Source organism: Apteryx rowi, unplaced genomic scaffold (genome assembly GCF_003343035.1).
Source record: "Apteryx rowi isolate R43461 unplaced genomic scaffold, aptRow1 scaffold_490, whole genome shotgun sequence".
In the NCBI taxonomy this organism is placed as follows: Eukaryota; Metazoa; Chordata; class Aves; order Apterygiformes; family Apterygidae; genus Apteryx; species Apteryx rowi.
In genome coordinates, this window is record NW_020450750.1 from 370,336 (window position 1) to 384,504 (window position 14,169).

Genomic DNA, 14,169 nt, shown 5'->3' on the forward strand with positions numbered 1-14,169 from the left:
GCCTTCTTCCCTGCCCTCAAACCAAATGCCCTAGCTACTAATCTAGAGGCTGTCTCTCTCTTGCCTGCTTGTCTCCTGGCTGCAAGGCTAAGAACACTAAATCCCAAGAGGACAGAGGAGTCTGACATCCCCTTTTTGTGCTGGTCTCCTGAAAACATTATTCTCTGTATTAAAACTCTCTATTAATTTTTTCTTGGTTAGATTAAATATTAGCAAGGGTAGATACAGAGGTTGGTCATTACTCGATGCTCAAAGGTAAAGAACAGGATACAAATGTCAATTTGCATAATAGCAGAGGCCTAAATCATACCATATCATGATGTTTCCTCATGGACACTCACCTTGTATTTCAGTAATGAGCATATCTGCAGTTTCATGTGGTAATAAAAATACTTGAATTTGGTGAAGACACTTTGGCCATGTCCGTAGATGTTTAAAAAATTGTCTAACTAATGGTCTGAAAGGACCTCGGAATATCTATTAAAATACACGTAGGCAATATTTCACTGTATGGTACTATCTCACTGGAGGATAAGAAGACAAAACCTGTGAAGAAGAGCAGACAATTAAGAATAAAAGGGTTGTAATTTTGGAACTGAAAGATAACATTCAGAATTCAAAGAATAGAAGTTGAGTTGAAAAAAGAAGTCATGTTGCCTGTGAGGCTAAGGTGAATATGGTGGTGGGACTCAGCTGAAAAGTTATACAAGTCAGTGAAGTGAAAACTTGATTAACCATGGGTTGAAATAACTTGTCTGACTGGTGCTGAGAATGGGACAGATCTTAACTCCTGGAGAAATAAACTTATTGACAGTAATGACAAAAAAGCTGTGAAAGGAAGCATAAAAAAGTGTTTAGCAATTCAGATAGTTTTTCCATGAACCATAGCTTCTGGGAAACAAAACAGTATTGTGAATTTTTTCATTGCCAAAAGCACTGAAGCACTGAGTACTTAAGTATTTTCCTGTATCAGGAATCCCAGTGGGGCTTATTTGATGTCTTCACCATATGGATTCTCACCAAACCTATTCAGTCAGTGATGCCATAGTTGCTGGCTACTTCAGTTCATCATCATATCAAGAGCTGGGCTTGAGTTTGCCTTTCAATCTGTGACAGTTGTTAGTTTATGGTATTGATATGTAGTCTAAGAGAAATCAGTTTTGGCAGAGTGAACATTCCAGCACTGTCGCGTGAAAGGGAGGGACGGAAGGCCCTTCCTTATCTTTATAATTTACCTTTGCCTGCCAGAGCCCCCCTGTTTGAGGACTTTCCCTGAGACAGTTTCGCAAAGTAAAAAGAATAAGATTTTATTAAAGCGACAGATACAACAGGGTCAGAATTGCCGTTGATAAATGCACTTGCTGCTACAAATTTTCTTTCTATGAGCTCAAACTACCAATTAAGCGCTTTCAATAATAATATATTTTCCCGGGTAACGTCCGACGTTTGTCGGAGGCRCAAGTCTTACCAAAGAGGCRTCCCTGTTTGGGGGAGGGGAGAAGGAGGCTCGCTCGTCAGCCATCTCCGGTGAACAGGTCGGCGGTTCAATTTTCTTCCCTTCCAAAAACCTTAGTGAGCTATCCTCTGTTTTATAGTTGCTGAAGGTGGGATGTGGAAGCACGGCAGACATACTTCATTGGCCAGACTGCCATTTGCGCGGTTGTTGGGGGTATGCCCCCCTTATTTACATGTCATTATGCAGAAAAGGGCGTGATTTTTAATATGGTAAGCAGGGATAATGAGGCTAGGGGTGCTACAGGTCAACAGTTAGTCTGTGAGCAGCAATTATTTTTTGGGATGCAACCCTTTGTGGTCGGGGCGGACCGTGACACCTCCATATCGCTCCCTCCTCCACCGTGCAGCTGGAACAAACTGTCTGGCCTTCACCAGCTAGTTCGTTACTCACGTTGCAAAAGGGTGGTGTGCTTTGGCTGCCACGTACTGTTTTTCCCGTGTGCCCCCTTATCTTTCTCCCTGAATTCTCTCTTGTTCCTACAAGCACTAACAGAAAAGTGAGAAAAGAGAAGCTGAGGTTATGGTAGCCTCTCCAGTTACTGTACAGTCAAGTGGTAGGAAATGAGAAATCCCAACTCTCAGATGTTTGTGGAATTTTACTGAATCACCAAATGGTCCCCTGTGACTAAGGGTGTAGGCAAACATTCTTACTCTCTTCAGTAGTGATTTATTTTGCACTGGATGTAGTAAGAGAACTCACACAGTCAATTACTGTATCTATCCATGTTGCAAGGGTGGTAGCCTTCAGCAGAGAAAGAACAACTAACCCCTAGAGCCAGTAATTTATTAAACTACTCTTACGTGATCTGCCAAAAACCATCTGCCCAGGCATTCAGTGCAGGTCCTTCAGTTATGTATGTTCTTTCCAAAATATTTTGGAGCAGTTACTAATTGCTCTTTGGAGTCCCTCCTCTTCCTTCATTTGCAGCACACGGTAGTTCTGTAGTGTTTTCAGATGGCTTGCCCGTTTCAGGATACTCAGGAGAATCAATCCACACAAAAACCACTCTGTATAGTTGCTATCATTTACCAGCTAGGTACTCTCTGCTCCCTTTTTATTTTTCTTTTATGATAAGTCTATGCTTGCTGTAATGTTTATCCTCATAAAACAAAGGGGGCAATTTTTTTCCCGAGGAACTGTGGATAATCTCTTCTATAAAATTTTTGCATAACTATCTGGTCCAGCTCAAAGATAACACATGCCAGAGGATCAGAATTTTATGAGCTGTTTACAGACAACACAATATAGAAAATTTAGCAAATGAGTAATTAGAAATTGGGAGTGTTGTTCCATACTGTACAGGTAATTGTTATGCAGAGAAAATGAGTTTATTTCTTCTTTGTCTTTGGGGAGTGAGAAAAGGAAATTATGTTTTTGCCTCTCTGTTGAAGGAAGAAACCAGTGTGCTTTACTTCTCCAATAATCTGGATTTTATGAAATTTATAGTGCTCTGATCTTTTATACAGCCTCTTTCAGCCACAGACTGACTTCGTCTGCAGTTTTGAAGTACCATCCAGAGGTGAAAGTTCTGGAGCTTTATATTTCATACCACATTAAACATAACTGCATATTCAGAATATGAGCTGTAGAAAACTCCCTGCTTTTATCTTCTTGCTTTCAAAAGTGTATGGTGATCCATCACTAGGCAGTTTTGGCTGGAGCCCCTCTCTAAAGGTGCCATTGAAAACTTTTCCTCAGACAGAGTTTGTTGGCTGTGATTCCTCCCAGCTCACACAAAGACATAGAAACTGCTGAAGTAAATGAAATCAATGCAGGCTGCCATTCACCATTTGACAAAACAAGGCTTGTGGCAACTGGTGGAGCTAAACAAATTGGCACTGATCATTATTTCTGATGACATTTGATAAGGATTGAGGGACAAGAAAGAAACACCCACAGAAATGCCTTGAGGAAAAGTCTCCCTCTTACCCCAAACACCCCAAACAACCCATCTGGCTTTCATTTTTTTTGTCATATGATCTTACCTGAACCATCATACACCAGAAATAAAATACAGGGATAAACATGGTAAGGGCAAGAGTGGAAATGCAACAGAGAGCTAGCAGTTTGCGAGAGCTACTGTTTTTCTAATCTGTTTTCTCCTCAGAGAGGCAGTGGTAAGAGCAAGTCTGGCAAGAATTTCATTTTCTGCCCAAAGGCATGTTCTTAGATGAAAAGAACATACTGTACGTTAGCTGTTAAATAGATTAACTTTTATAATTTGCAATTATTTTAAAGAAAAACAAATTCATTGTGAGATCAGGCAATCTACACAGAAATGTTTGATTGTAATGAATGTCTGAAAACTTGGAAAGCTGTAGGTCTATTTTATGAGTGTCCTTTTTCTGGCAGATATATATTTTCAGAACAGTCTTAAGAATATTTCAATTACTGGCTCTAAGGTCACGTGCATTATAATGCTAAAGCAGGGGAGTACATTACCATTTTAAACATAAATTTCAGAGAAATTCAATGAAAAAAAAGCCTTTCTTTATAACAAGATATAATGGTCAGATTCCCATCTTGCTTGTGCTGAGAAATTTTGAATTGTTTCCACTGGTATCAGTGAAGTTTCTGGGCTAGAATTACTGCTGATGTAAGTGGACATAGCTCTTTGGAAATAAATGAGCCTGCTGATCTACATTAGCAGAGATGTCATCCCATTTCATTTCTTACCTGTGTACATTTTAGTATAAACACCAAGTGGTGTAGTTTACTATATTCATGAGATAAATTTCATAGAGAATTATGTTGTAGTCCCTTTTCCTTTAGAAAGAGAATCTTTATGTTTGGGTGATACAGGGCCCTGACCTGCCATCCTATTTGACAAGTGACTATTTGTGCTGTGAGAATTGGGCTGTACTAAAACAATGTATTAAAGGAAAACGTTGTCATGACTGAGTCACTTTTTAGTTCCAAGTTATTTTTTGTTGTATGCATTTTTTAGAGCTTAGGTTTGAGGATTTTTTTTTTTTGTGTGTGTGGGGGGTAGCAGTCATTTTTTTTTTTGGCCAAAAAATGAATACTAATTCCTTGGTAAATAAATGATTTCTTTTTGCTGTTTCTATAGCAACATAAGAATGCTTTAGAAATGAATGACCTCCTACAGGCAGAATAGTACAAGGTCAAGTGACATTTTCTTACAATGAGGTTTTTAGCATCTCATAGGAGCTTTACGTAATGTTCAAACTGTGTAGTGCTTCTTCCGTCCTGACTGAAACAAGGCCTCAGTGTCTTCAGGAGATTTCGTACTGTTTCATGCATTTTTAAAAYGATACATTCCCAAATTTTTGAGTCTGACATTTGAAAGTAACTTTTGAGAATCTTTGGAATATTATCTTAGTTTTATGTAGGAAATGAAATATTTACCAGAAAAAAAAAATCAACTCGGAGGAAGATTGAATGAATAACAAAGATCTGTGTGTAGACAATAAAGAGTAGTGGTTACCTGATTAACTGTGGAACAGATAGATAAGATATTAATGGGGCTGAGTATGACCCCCTGTTGGATTTATCCTAGAGCAGGGACTCTCTGACCAAAGAGTCTCTCTGTCTTGGAGTCAGAGCTCTCCCAAAAGCATAAGGGCAAGAAACCTGTTCCAACAGGCTCAAGTGAGCATTCCCTTTGGGTAACAAGTCCTTCAGAAGATTGGACTCTTCTCCACACCACTTCCACATCCTCTCTAGCACAGGGAGTGTGACTGAGGGGCTGGTGCTCCAGGAGTACTCAGCTACTTTGTGGCCCTGCAGAGAGTGTATTAGCTGACCTAAGCGGTGTCCTCCTCTGGTGCTAAGGAGAGTTCGACCACTGCAGTCAATGTTGAAGTGATTCTGCCACCAGTCTTTTCTGATGAGTGCACTTGGATCCTCTGCTGTGGTGATCTAGCCTGCTGACTTAATGGAGATATTCCTGATCCAGTTGCAAACAAGGCAAGACTCAGGCCATAAAATTTTGGTATCTTCAAGATACAAACCCTCTCTTCAAGAGAGGACTCATTTATTTAGTTGATTCTGACCTTTTAGGATACTGGCTTAGATCAATCCTTTGTTTAACTTGAATGAAATATGGCTCTGCATGAAGTTTAAAGCTGCAGATTAATCTTGATAGCTGGGTTAAGAGCATATACAGAAAACTGTTTAAACTTTGGGCCCAAACTGAATATACACTGAAATCAGCTGGAGTTGTGTAAATGTTCCTGAGGGAAAAGGCCATTTGAATAAGGCCATTTGATTTTTATGAATGTCAACATTTTAATTTTAGCTGATTCACAGCCTTGTGTTCAGTGGCAACAATGACTGCTGGAGAGCTATGGGAAGCGAGCCAAGCGAGCATAGGAAAACTACTTTAATATGATATTGTGTCTCTGGCATGCTATAATGGAAAAACTTAATATGGAAACAGGACACTTGCAAAGGTCCAGAACTGAATATAAGAGCACCTATCTGAAAGTTACTAAATTACTGTTTTGAGAGTGTGTCTGCACTAAGTGATTGCAGAGATATACAAGTTATTGTAAACAGATTGCAATTCTGAGCTAAAGATTACTGAAGAGAATCTGATAGCCTGAAAGAAGTGACTGTCTTGCTTGCCTAGGCAGTGGTTTGACTTGTCTGTGGAAGAGCTTTGTGTCATTGCATACATACTCACCAAGGCTTATGGCTGTGCTTATACCAGTTGGTTTGGTACTCCAGAGCATCATAGAACYGATGCCTGTTACTGGATAATTTTCAAAAAAAAAATCTGCTTCCTCACATGCTGATGACATGGGGGCTATTTGAAGTGATGGGCTTCCATTCCAAGCCAGAAAAAAACAGGATTCTTTTGAAGCTTAACCACTTGCCAAGCAGCCAGCCAGTGCTTTTCTTTCTTACAATGGGCATTGTCTTTCCACTTTCCATATCCATCCTGTTTAAATAAGCAGCGAAGAAGCAGATGTGCAACAAGCATATCTGAACATGTGCACAAAAAAACAAAGTGACTGCATATGTGTTGCAGTAGTAGATATTCTGTGATACATAAACAGTTTAAATCCAAAGGCAAAATATCTCTTAGGTTTAACTGTATGCTTGCTAGTCACTGCATTATGTCAGTATTATTTTGGAGCTTAAATACATTTCTTGACTCTGAGTGTAGCAGCTTAGATGATATTTGGTGGAATTCTAATAGTTAAGGAATTACAGTTTGTCTGCATCTTAAACACAGATGCTCCCCTGATATAAAAACACTTGCGGGAAGTTCTAGTGAAACAGAAAAAAGCTGTCAGTGAACTTCCACCTCACACATGAGGTGCAAATCAAGTTAGTGTGTTATGTTAAAGAAATGTTCTCTGTTGCAGTGTAACATATAAAAAGTCTAATTTCCCTTAGTAGGTAAGTTCTCTTGTCAGCAGTTTCCAACTACTTGAAGTCAAAATTTTCCATTTAGTTCTAGTGGTTTGGTAGGAATCCCAGTCCCTTTTCCCTCTCTTACCTTGCCTTATAAAAGACATATTTAGTTCCAAAGGATATTTTTTTCAGAACTATTGTATTACAGTAACTGGTGTACATTACAGTCCATTCTAAACAAATTACTTTCCTCTGTTTTTTAATGGGCTCAATAATGACTTAATCAATAATGGTTTTAAATATGCAGTTATTTTTGCAGTGTTTCCAACATATATCATTAGCTGTAGTGTCCAAGTATAGACTCGCAAAAAATTGTGCTGTGGTAGCAGATAGTTTAATACTGAAATCATGTTGTGGCAGAGCCATGTTTTAAAGTAGCCAAAATAAAGTGACTTGTGTATTTATATTACATTAAAATATGGAAAGAAAGTTTTTTATTGTGAGACATCTGTGCATTCTATCAAGTTAGGTTTTCCATATTTTTTCCATTTGGATTGCCTTAATTTTTTTTTTTTTATTATATGAAAATGCCAAGATTTGGGAGCAGAAGCTTAAGAGTAGACAGAAAAATTGGTGTAATTTACTTTTGAAGACAAATCCTTTTTCAGGCTTCCAGGAAAATTGGTCTTTGGAGTTAAGATTCTGCCATGGCTTTCATTTAACACAGTCACTGAATTCGGTGAGACTGCATGAACATGAGCAGAATCGGGCCTTTTCACTATAGATTTTTCACTATATGTAACCGCTGTTTTTGTAAATTTACAAATAATTCAACTTTACCAAAAACCCTATATCTGACAATCTTTTTTTGAAAAGAAGATGCCATAAATTGTGCTAATTTATATTGTCAGGGTAAAAAATCAGTATGAAGAGTAAAATTGTAAGAACTGATGTAAAAGTTCCAGAAAAACTTCATGCGATATCACAGGACTATGGATTGGATTGGATTAAAAAAATGAACACAACACAAAGCAATTTTATTACATGTTCTATTAGCTATATTTGATAGGGTCAGCTAGATGATTAGAGTGGTACCCTCTGATTGTGTAATCTGTGAATGTGATGAATCTTTGTTTTATTGCCATTGCTGTTGCAATGGGTTGATGCTGATTTCTATTCATCATTAAGTTAAGTGGTATTCACCGTCTCAGATTTAATGAGGTCGTGCTGGCAATGGGATCCTTTCAAAATGAAGCCTTTATATAGGTAGTCCTGATCGTTCCAGTGGATTACTTATGAAAATGTTGTAGATTTGTGGTGGAGGTGAAAGACAAATGAACACGAAAACTGGAAACACAGCATATGACTTTGGGCAACTTGTGGCTTAGTTTTGGACTGAAACTGCTCCAGGCTTCTGAAACAGTGGGGTCTGTGCCCGGAATGAGCCTGAGCAGTGGAAATTGGATAGGTACTGAATTTCTCTCTGTTCAAAGAATTTTGAATCGGGTCCTGTAGTTACTGTAGTATAATATAGGGATAAATTTTTATCAGTGTGAGTGAAAATTAACTGTGATGCCATGAGACCACCTCAAGTGTTTAGGTCCTCGTGCTATGCACCCTCTCAGAAATGTCCTGTACAGTAAGAAAGGCCACAGAGAATGAACACCAAAAAACCTGAGTGTTTCTGTGTGGATATGGATCTGGTTTTGCATGTGCCTTTGGCAAATTTTGCTACAATGAGGCCATTGCATTACAACCAACAGTCAGTGCTCCTTTCCTGCCAGCAAAAGCCAGCCACTGTAATAAGAAAATGGAATACATGTTAYAAGTGTATGTTAAACATTAAACAGAGGCACTGCTATTTTTGCACCACTTTAGACCAATAAGTGCCATTTTTAAGCAGTGGAATTACTCTGGTGTGTCAGGTGAGACTCACTCATCTCGCTGACAGCTTCTGTGATGAGCTGTGTCCTTCATTCCAGGTTAGTTAGACCTAACTATAGGGAGGAAAGAGATGCAAGTCTTACTACAGCAAAGGCGGGGACTGTGTTCCACTGTAACTGCTGCGTGTTGTAAACACACTGCACATCAGCTGTAAACAGATAGAATGAAATAGCTGATGGATCTGGTAAGCGGTGTTCAGGGAGATGAGTGAGATTGCTAGGGCAGCAGCCAAACACACAATTCTCATATGCTGGAAAGATAACAGCTGAAAACAGTGGCACATCTCACCTGAGTGATATATAATATGGGAAAACAATGCACTGTTCTTAATTTGGGATTAGAGAATAAGATGACATGAGAATGGCAGGGATGCACTAAAACCAGCTAGAATGACTTAATTATTACACCTGAAGCATCCAGTTAGCTTTGCCCTCAAGTATGCTCTCAGAGGTAGAAATTCTATTGGTTACAATTAGATCTTTCTTTTTTCTTCTTTACAAACAAGCCAAAAATATAAATATTTGAATATATTTCTCATTTACCAATAGACTGTGGCTTATTCCTGGTAACTACAAAAATTTCTCTTTCAGCAGTGGAAAAAGAAACTTTAAAAATCTCTAAAGGATCTCATATGGTATACAGATTTCCGTGTATAAATATGAACACAGCTATTTGTGGAGGGTGTAAATATAAAGACGTGGTATAAGAATCGCAATATTAAATAAAATGATGAGATCCTCAGAGAACTTGAAAGTACTGTGTTCACTCAGATAAAAGTCTTCTTTACTTGCCCCCAGAAAAATTACATACGTCTGATGATAAAGATGGACAAATGCAGGAAAATTATGTAATTGGAGTTAAAACCTACCTAAATGAGCTGCAGCACATTTAAGCACTGGCTTCCTTCTAAGTCTTCAATTAATACTGTTTTTATTTTGCAAATTATAAAGCTAAAAAGCTGAGTATCTTGCATTGTAAGGGATAGGATTATTTATAGTTTAAAGTTATCTTTAAGTATTTTGCTGGATGAAGCCTTCAGTTTTCTCCTGGAACTGCAAATGTGTTTCACTGGAACTCGTGTTGATGTGAAAAGTTTATTCCACTCTTATGATCATTTACTTTTCCATTTGTACTTTACTCTAACTTTTACTATTTGTATTTTAGTGACAGCTTATTGTTTCCTTTCTTGCAGAACATGGTTCACCTCGTAACTTGGTTACCACAAAGATAACTGACACTACAGTTGGGTTATCATGGACACCAGCTCCAGGAACAGTTAATGATTATAGGATAGTATGGAAGTCACTTTATGATGATACAATGGGAGAGAAGAGAGTACCTGGAAATACAGTGGATGCTATGTTGGAAGGCTTGGAGCCAGAGACTAAGTACAGGATTTCAGTATATGCAACCTACAGCAGTGGAGAAGGAGACCCTGTAGAAGGAGAGGCTTTTACTGATGGTGAGTGTTGTACAGTATTGCCATCACCTATAACGTTCTGTTCTTGATAAAAATGACACATTTTAATGAAAATGGTCTTTATTTTTCTTCATTTTCTGTAAAGTTCCCTCCAAACAAAATCCCATCTCAAACCAGTGAATTCTGGCTTTTTGTTTGACCATAAAAAAAAAAAAAGAAGATGTTTTCTATGTCTTGTAGACTTGGATTCAGCAAGAATTACTCATATCAGTTAGTGATTTGTGCTGTGATTTTGTCTGAAAGTTAATACAAAGCCAGCCTCTCATAGGTATGGCTGCTGGAAAGGAGGTGAAAGAAACCCTATGGGTAGAGTAAAGAGGAAAGGTGGGGAAAATTCCCACAAAACCAATTTTCTTTACATGTTATTTTGCTTTCCACTCTTCATAGTCCTCAAACAGAGGCTCAGGGAGTGATTTTGATATTTGTCATTTACCTTTCCTGCGGCTCTTCTTTTTTCTTATGTGTTAGCACGTTAGGCAGTATTAGTCAAAGCTGGCTCAAGCCTCTCCTGCAGTGTAGGCAGACTGAGAAACACTGAGAGACCAGGGGTAGCTTGTTGCTGCATAGGAAGAATCAGTAAGTAGAGGAGCTGGAATGAATGATTGAAGGGAAGGTCCCAGGAGGATGAGCCTTGATGTTTCTGCTGTTCCCTGAAAAGGGTATGTGAAGATGAAGTCTGAGGGAGTGCTCTGGGGCAGCATCGTGTATGCTTTCTCTGTTCTTACTCTTTCTTAGGCATCTGTTTTTGGCTACTGTTGGAGGCAGGCTACTGGGCTAGGTGAACCTTTTCTTTGACCGAGTATAGGTGCCCTTAGGTCTCACAGGAGCAGTGATTGCTGCTGTTGGTGACAGCTGTCTCCCTCTCACCAAGAGCAGACTGCTGTCCCACATACTCTCCTCCTGTTTGCAAGGACAGCAGCATTAGTTGTCCTGCCTTTTCCAAGTTAAGTAGGCAGCTTGGCCATATAATCTGTTGCTTCTCTCAGTCTGCTGCCAGAGGGAACTCTGTCAGGCCTGTCAGTAGACCCAGACCTGATGCTAACTAACATTGCCTCTTTCTGGTGCAAACACAACTAAAAATTCTCTGTTCCTAAGGCTGGGAGAGGATAGTGTAGCCTGCAAAGCCTACCTTACCGTGTGCTGAAATACTGACTGATTCTGGCATGCCAAGAAGGTTCTGTCTTGCCAAAACCTAGATGGCTTATTCCAGCTGACAGCCAGCATTACATACCTTTCATTTCACTTCAGGTCTTTTGTAACATTTGTACAGTCTGGAACATGTTTTAGAAGCTGAGTGCTGCAATCTGTAGAGAAAATACTTTGTATGTCCGTTGGCTCATTTCAGCACTGGTACTATCCTACGATTACTGGTGAGCGACTTTCCAAAGGCTTGGAAAGTCTGTTGTATGGAGCCCAGCACCCGGGAGTTTAGATATTTACCTGTATCTTATCAAATCCATAAACTCCAAACGTAGAAAATCTTAACTCTTTAGGGCATTTTGTCTGTAAAACAGCAATGGCTATATAATTATCACTTTTGCTTGAGAGTGTTGAATCCACTACTTAATAGRTTACAGAAAAGGGTTTCTACATAGAACTCCTAATTATGCTGTGTCATTCATTGCATAACTTACCCTTCACTCTTTTTTTCTTTGTAGTAGAAAACAGATTTATGTTTGTTTAGTGCATTAAAATTATAAAAGAAATAAACAATGGCCTGTGAAGTTCCCCTGTGTCCTCCCCCTCAATGAAATACTGTAATTTTAAAGTCAGCCGTGGATTTTTTTAATGCAACTGAATGAATTTTGTGGGCATGCATTTGAATATATCTTTGTGTGACAAAGTAAACATTTATCCGTATTTTTACACTGAAAAGTGTCACCAAATGCCAGGACTGTGACAGTAGACAACGAGACAGAGCATACAATGAGAGTTACATGGCAGCCGTCACCTGGGAAAGTCTTGTCTTACCGTGTTTACTACCGACCGCAGAGTGGAGGAAGGCAGATGTTTGGAAGAGTAAATGCTCCTGCCACAAGCATAGTATTAAAGCGACTTCAGCCTCAAACTACATATGACCTCAGTGTTGTTCCAATTTATGATTTTGGACAAGGAAAATCAAGAAAAGCAGAAGGAACAACAGGTATGTATTATATACTAGTATATGATTTGATAATGAAAATTTTATGCTTAGAAACAGTAAGCACAATAAGTAGAAAAGCTGTGGTGGAGTCTGCCAAGTTCAGGAATTAGCAGAAAAATTAAAGAAATTGTTAAAGGCTGAGAACAGAGTTTTATTTGTTGGAAATTTCACTTATGGCATGGCCTGAGCACACCTTTTTGCTATTTGATACTGGTGGTGTATCTCTGGTTTAGAATACTGGACTCATTTTTAAACATTGTCCTCAGAATTTAATGAGATGGTGTGTATTTCTGGTGGCTTGTGAGGAAGACAGTGTTTCTCAGAAGACTGTTTCACATGTTGTCAGTCATTTCATAATTTGCCTTTTGGTCCTGGATATTGACTAAATAGCTACCCTGTATCCTGTTACTTAGATTTTTATTCTTTGTTGACCTGCGGTAGTTAAAAGGCAAGGAGGTGATTTTAAAGAGTCATCAGTGGAAGTCTGACCTTGGAGACCATGGTCTTTTGGATAAGCAGTCGCCTCAGAACCTGAAACACTAAAACATTGATTAAGTCCTGGTGAGGTTTTTTTCAGTGTAAAAGCAAAATGCTTCCTAATCTACCTTTAGTCAGTATCTGATACAGGTTTTTCTTTTTGTAAGGAAATTGTCTCTTGCTTTCCAAATCAAATTGAGTAGATTTAGAGCCATTTTTTTGCTTCCATAGTTACAGGACCATTACCAAAATAGAAATTTTTTCAAGATGTTTCTGCCTGTTTTGGGCTAGTACAGTTCACTGAGGCACATTATAAATATTTCATGCCATCCTCTGTTCTCAGGACATAAGTCATATTGAATGGTGATAAGAAGTAAGAAACAAGTCTCCTAACAGTGGAGATGTCAGCACCTTAATTACTGAAGGAAGATTCTTTTTAAAACTAAAATGTAATTTTTGTAGAACAGTCATGAAAACTTAATCAGGTCTTGTCCAAAATCTCCTTTTTCAACCTTGCGAATTATATTGAGATAAATCTCAGATTATCCAGCTGCTTTTGATTTTTGACCTGTTTATTTTGATATAGATGAGGATGTGCCACTGTGCTTCCTGTGAAAATAACTATAGTGCTAAACACTCTTTGGAAGCGAGTCAGCCCAAGTGATCTAGTTAGTTGAAGCTGTCATAGTAATTTGGGGAGGAGTATTCTAGGAGATGAGACAGAGAGGCTGTATTTTTCCTTATGAGTGGGAGTATATCTACTGTTTCTCATGGGAATTCATAATCTGGGGGCATTATGATCTTTCAGCTCTAGTTAGACAATTGCATAGGCACAGGGATAAATCAAGCTCTTATTCGTTTTCATCTTTTTCTTCCAAAGCTGAAAGAAGAAGTGGTTACTTTCTTGTTACTCTACTCCCCATTTTTGCAATTTTGATATTACACTGCTGTGGTATTTTCTATATGGGATTGCACTTCAGATTTACACAAAGACAAAAGTGATGCAGAAACTAGCAGCACGGTTGTTAAACATTGCGTTTAATTGTCTGTGAGTACTGACCTATACTGGGTAGACATTAGTTCTCAGGTAAAATTGCTCTTGACCTATARACCTCAAGCCGTTTGGCTGTTACTCCTCTTAAGAATTATTTGTTGATTTATTGCCACACCTGTGGTTGGTGAAGCTGCTTGAGCTGCCAGGCCCTGAGCACGCAGAAGGAGAGGACTGTTGTCAGGACCTTTTCTATGAAAGGGGCCTTGCTTTCAGTGCCTCCATGTGGACCT

At 38.7% G+C, this 14,169-nt stretch overlaps 1 protein-coding gene across 1 annotated transcript in view; it reads left to right on the forward strand.

Annotated features, from left to right (window-relative positions):
* COL12A1 (collagen type XII alpha 1 chain) overlaps nt 1-14,169 on the forward strand; it is a 107,453-nt gene that overhangs the window by 25,738 nt on the left and 67,546 nt on the right. Inside the window, exons 14-15 of the mRNA XM_026079032.1 lie at nt 9,978-10,247; nt 12,142-12,408. Coding sequence (XP_025934817.1) covers nt 9,978-10,247; nt 12,142-12,408 — 537 coding nt within the window. The remainder of the gene's footprint in view (nt 1-9,977; nt 10,248-12,141; nt 12,409-14,169) is intronic.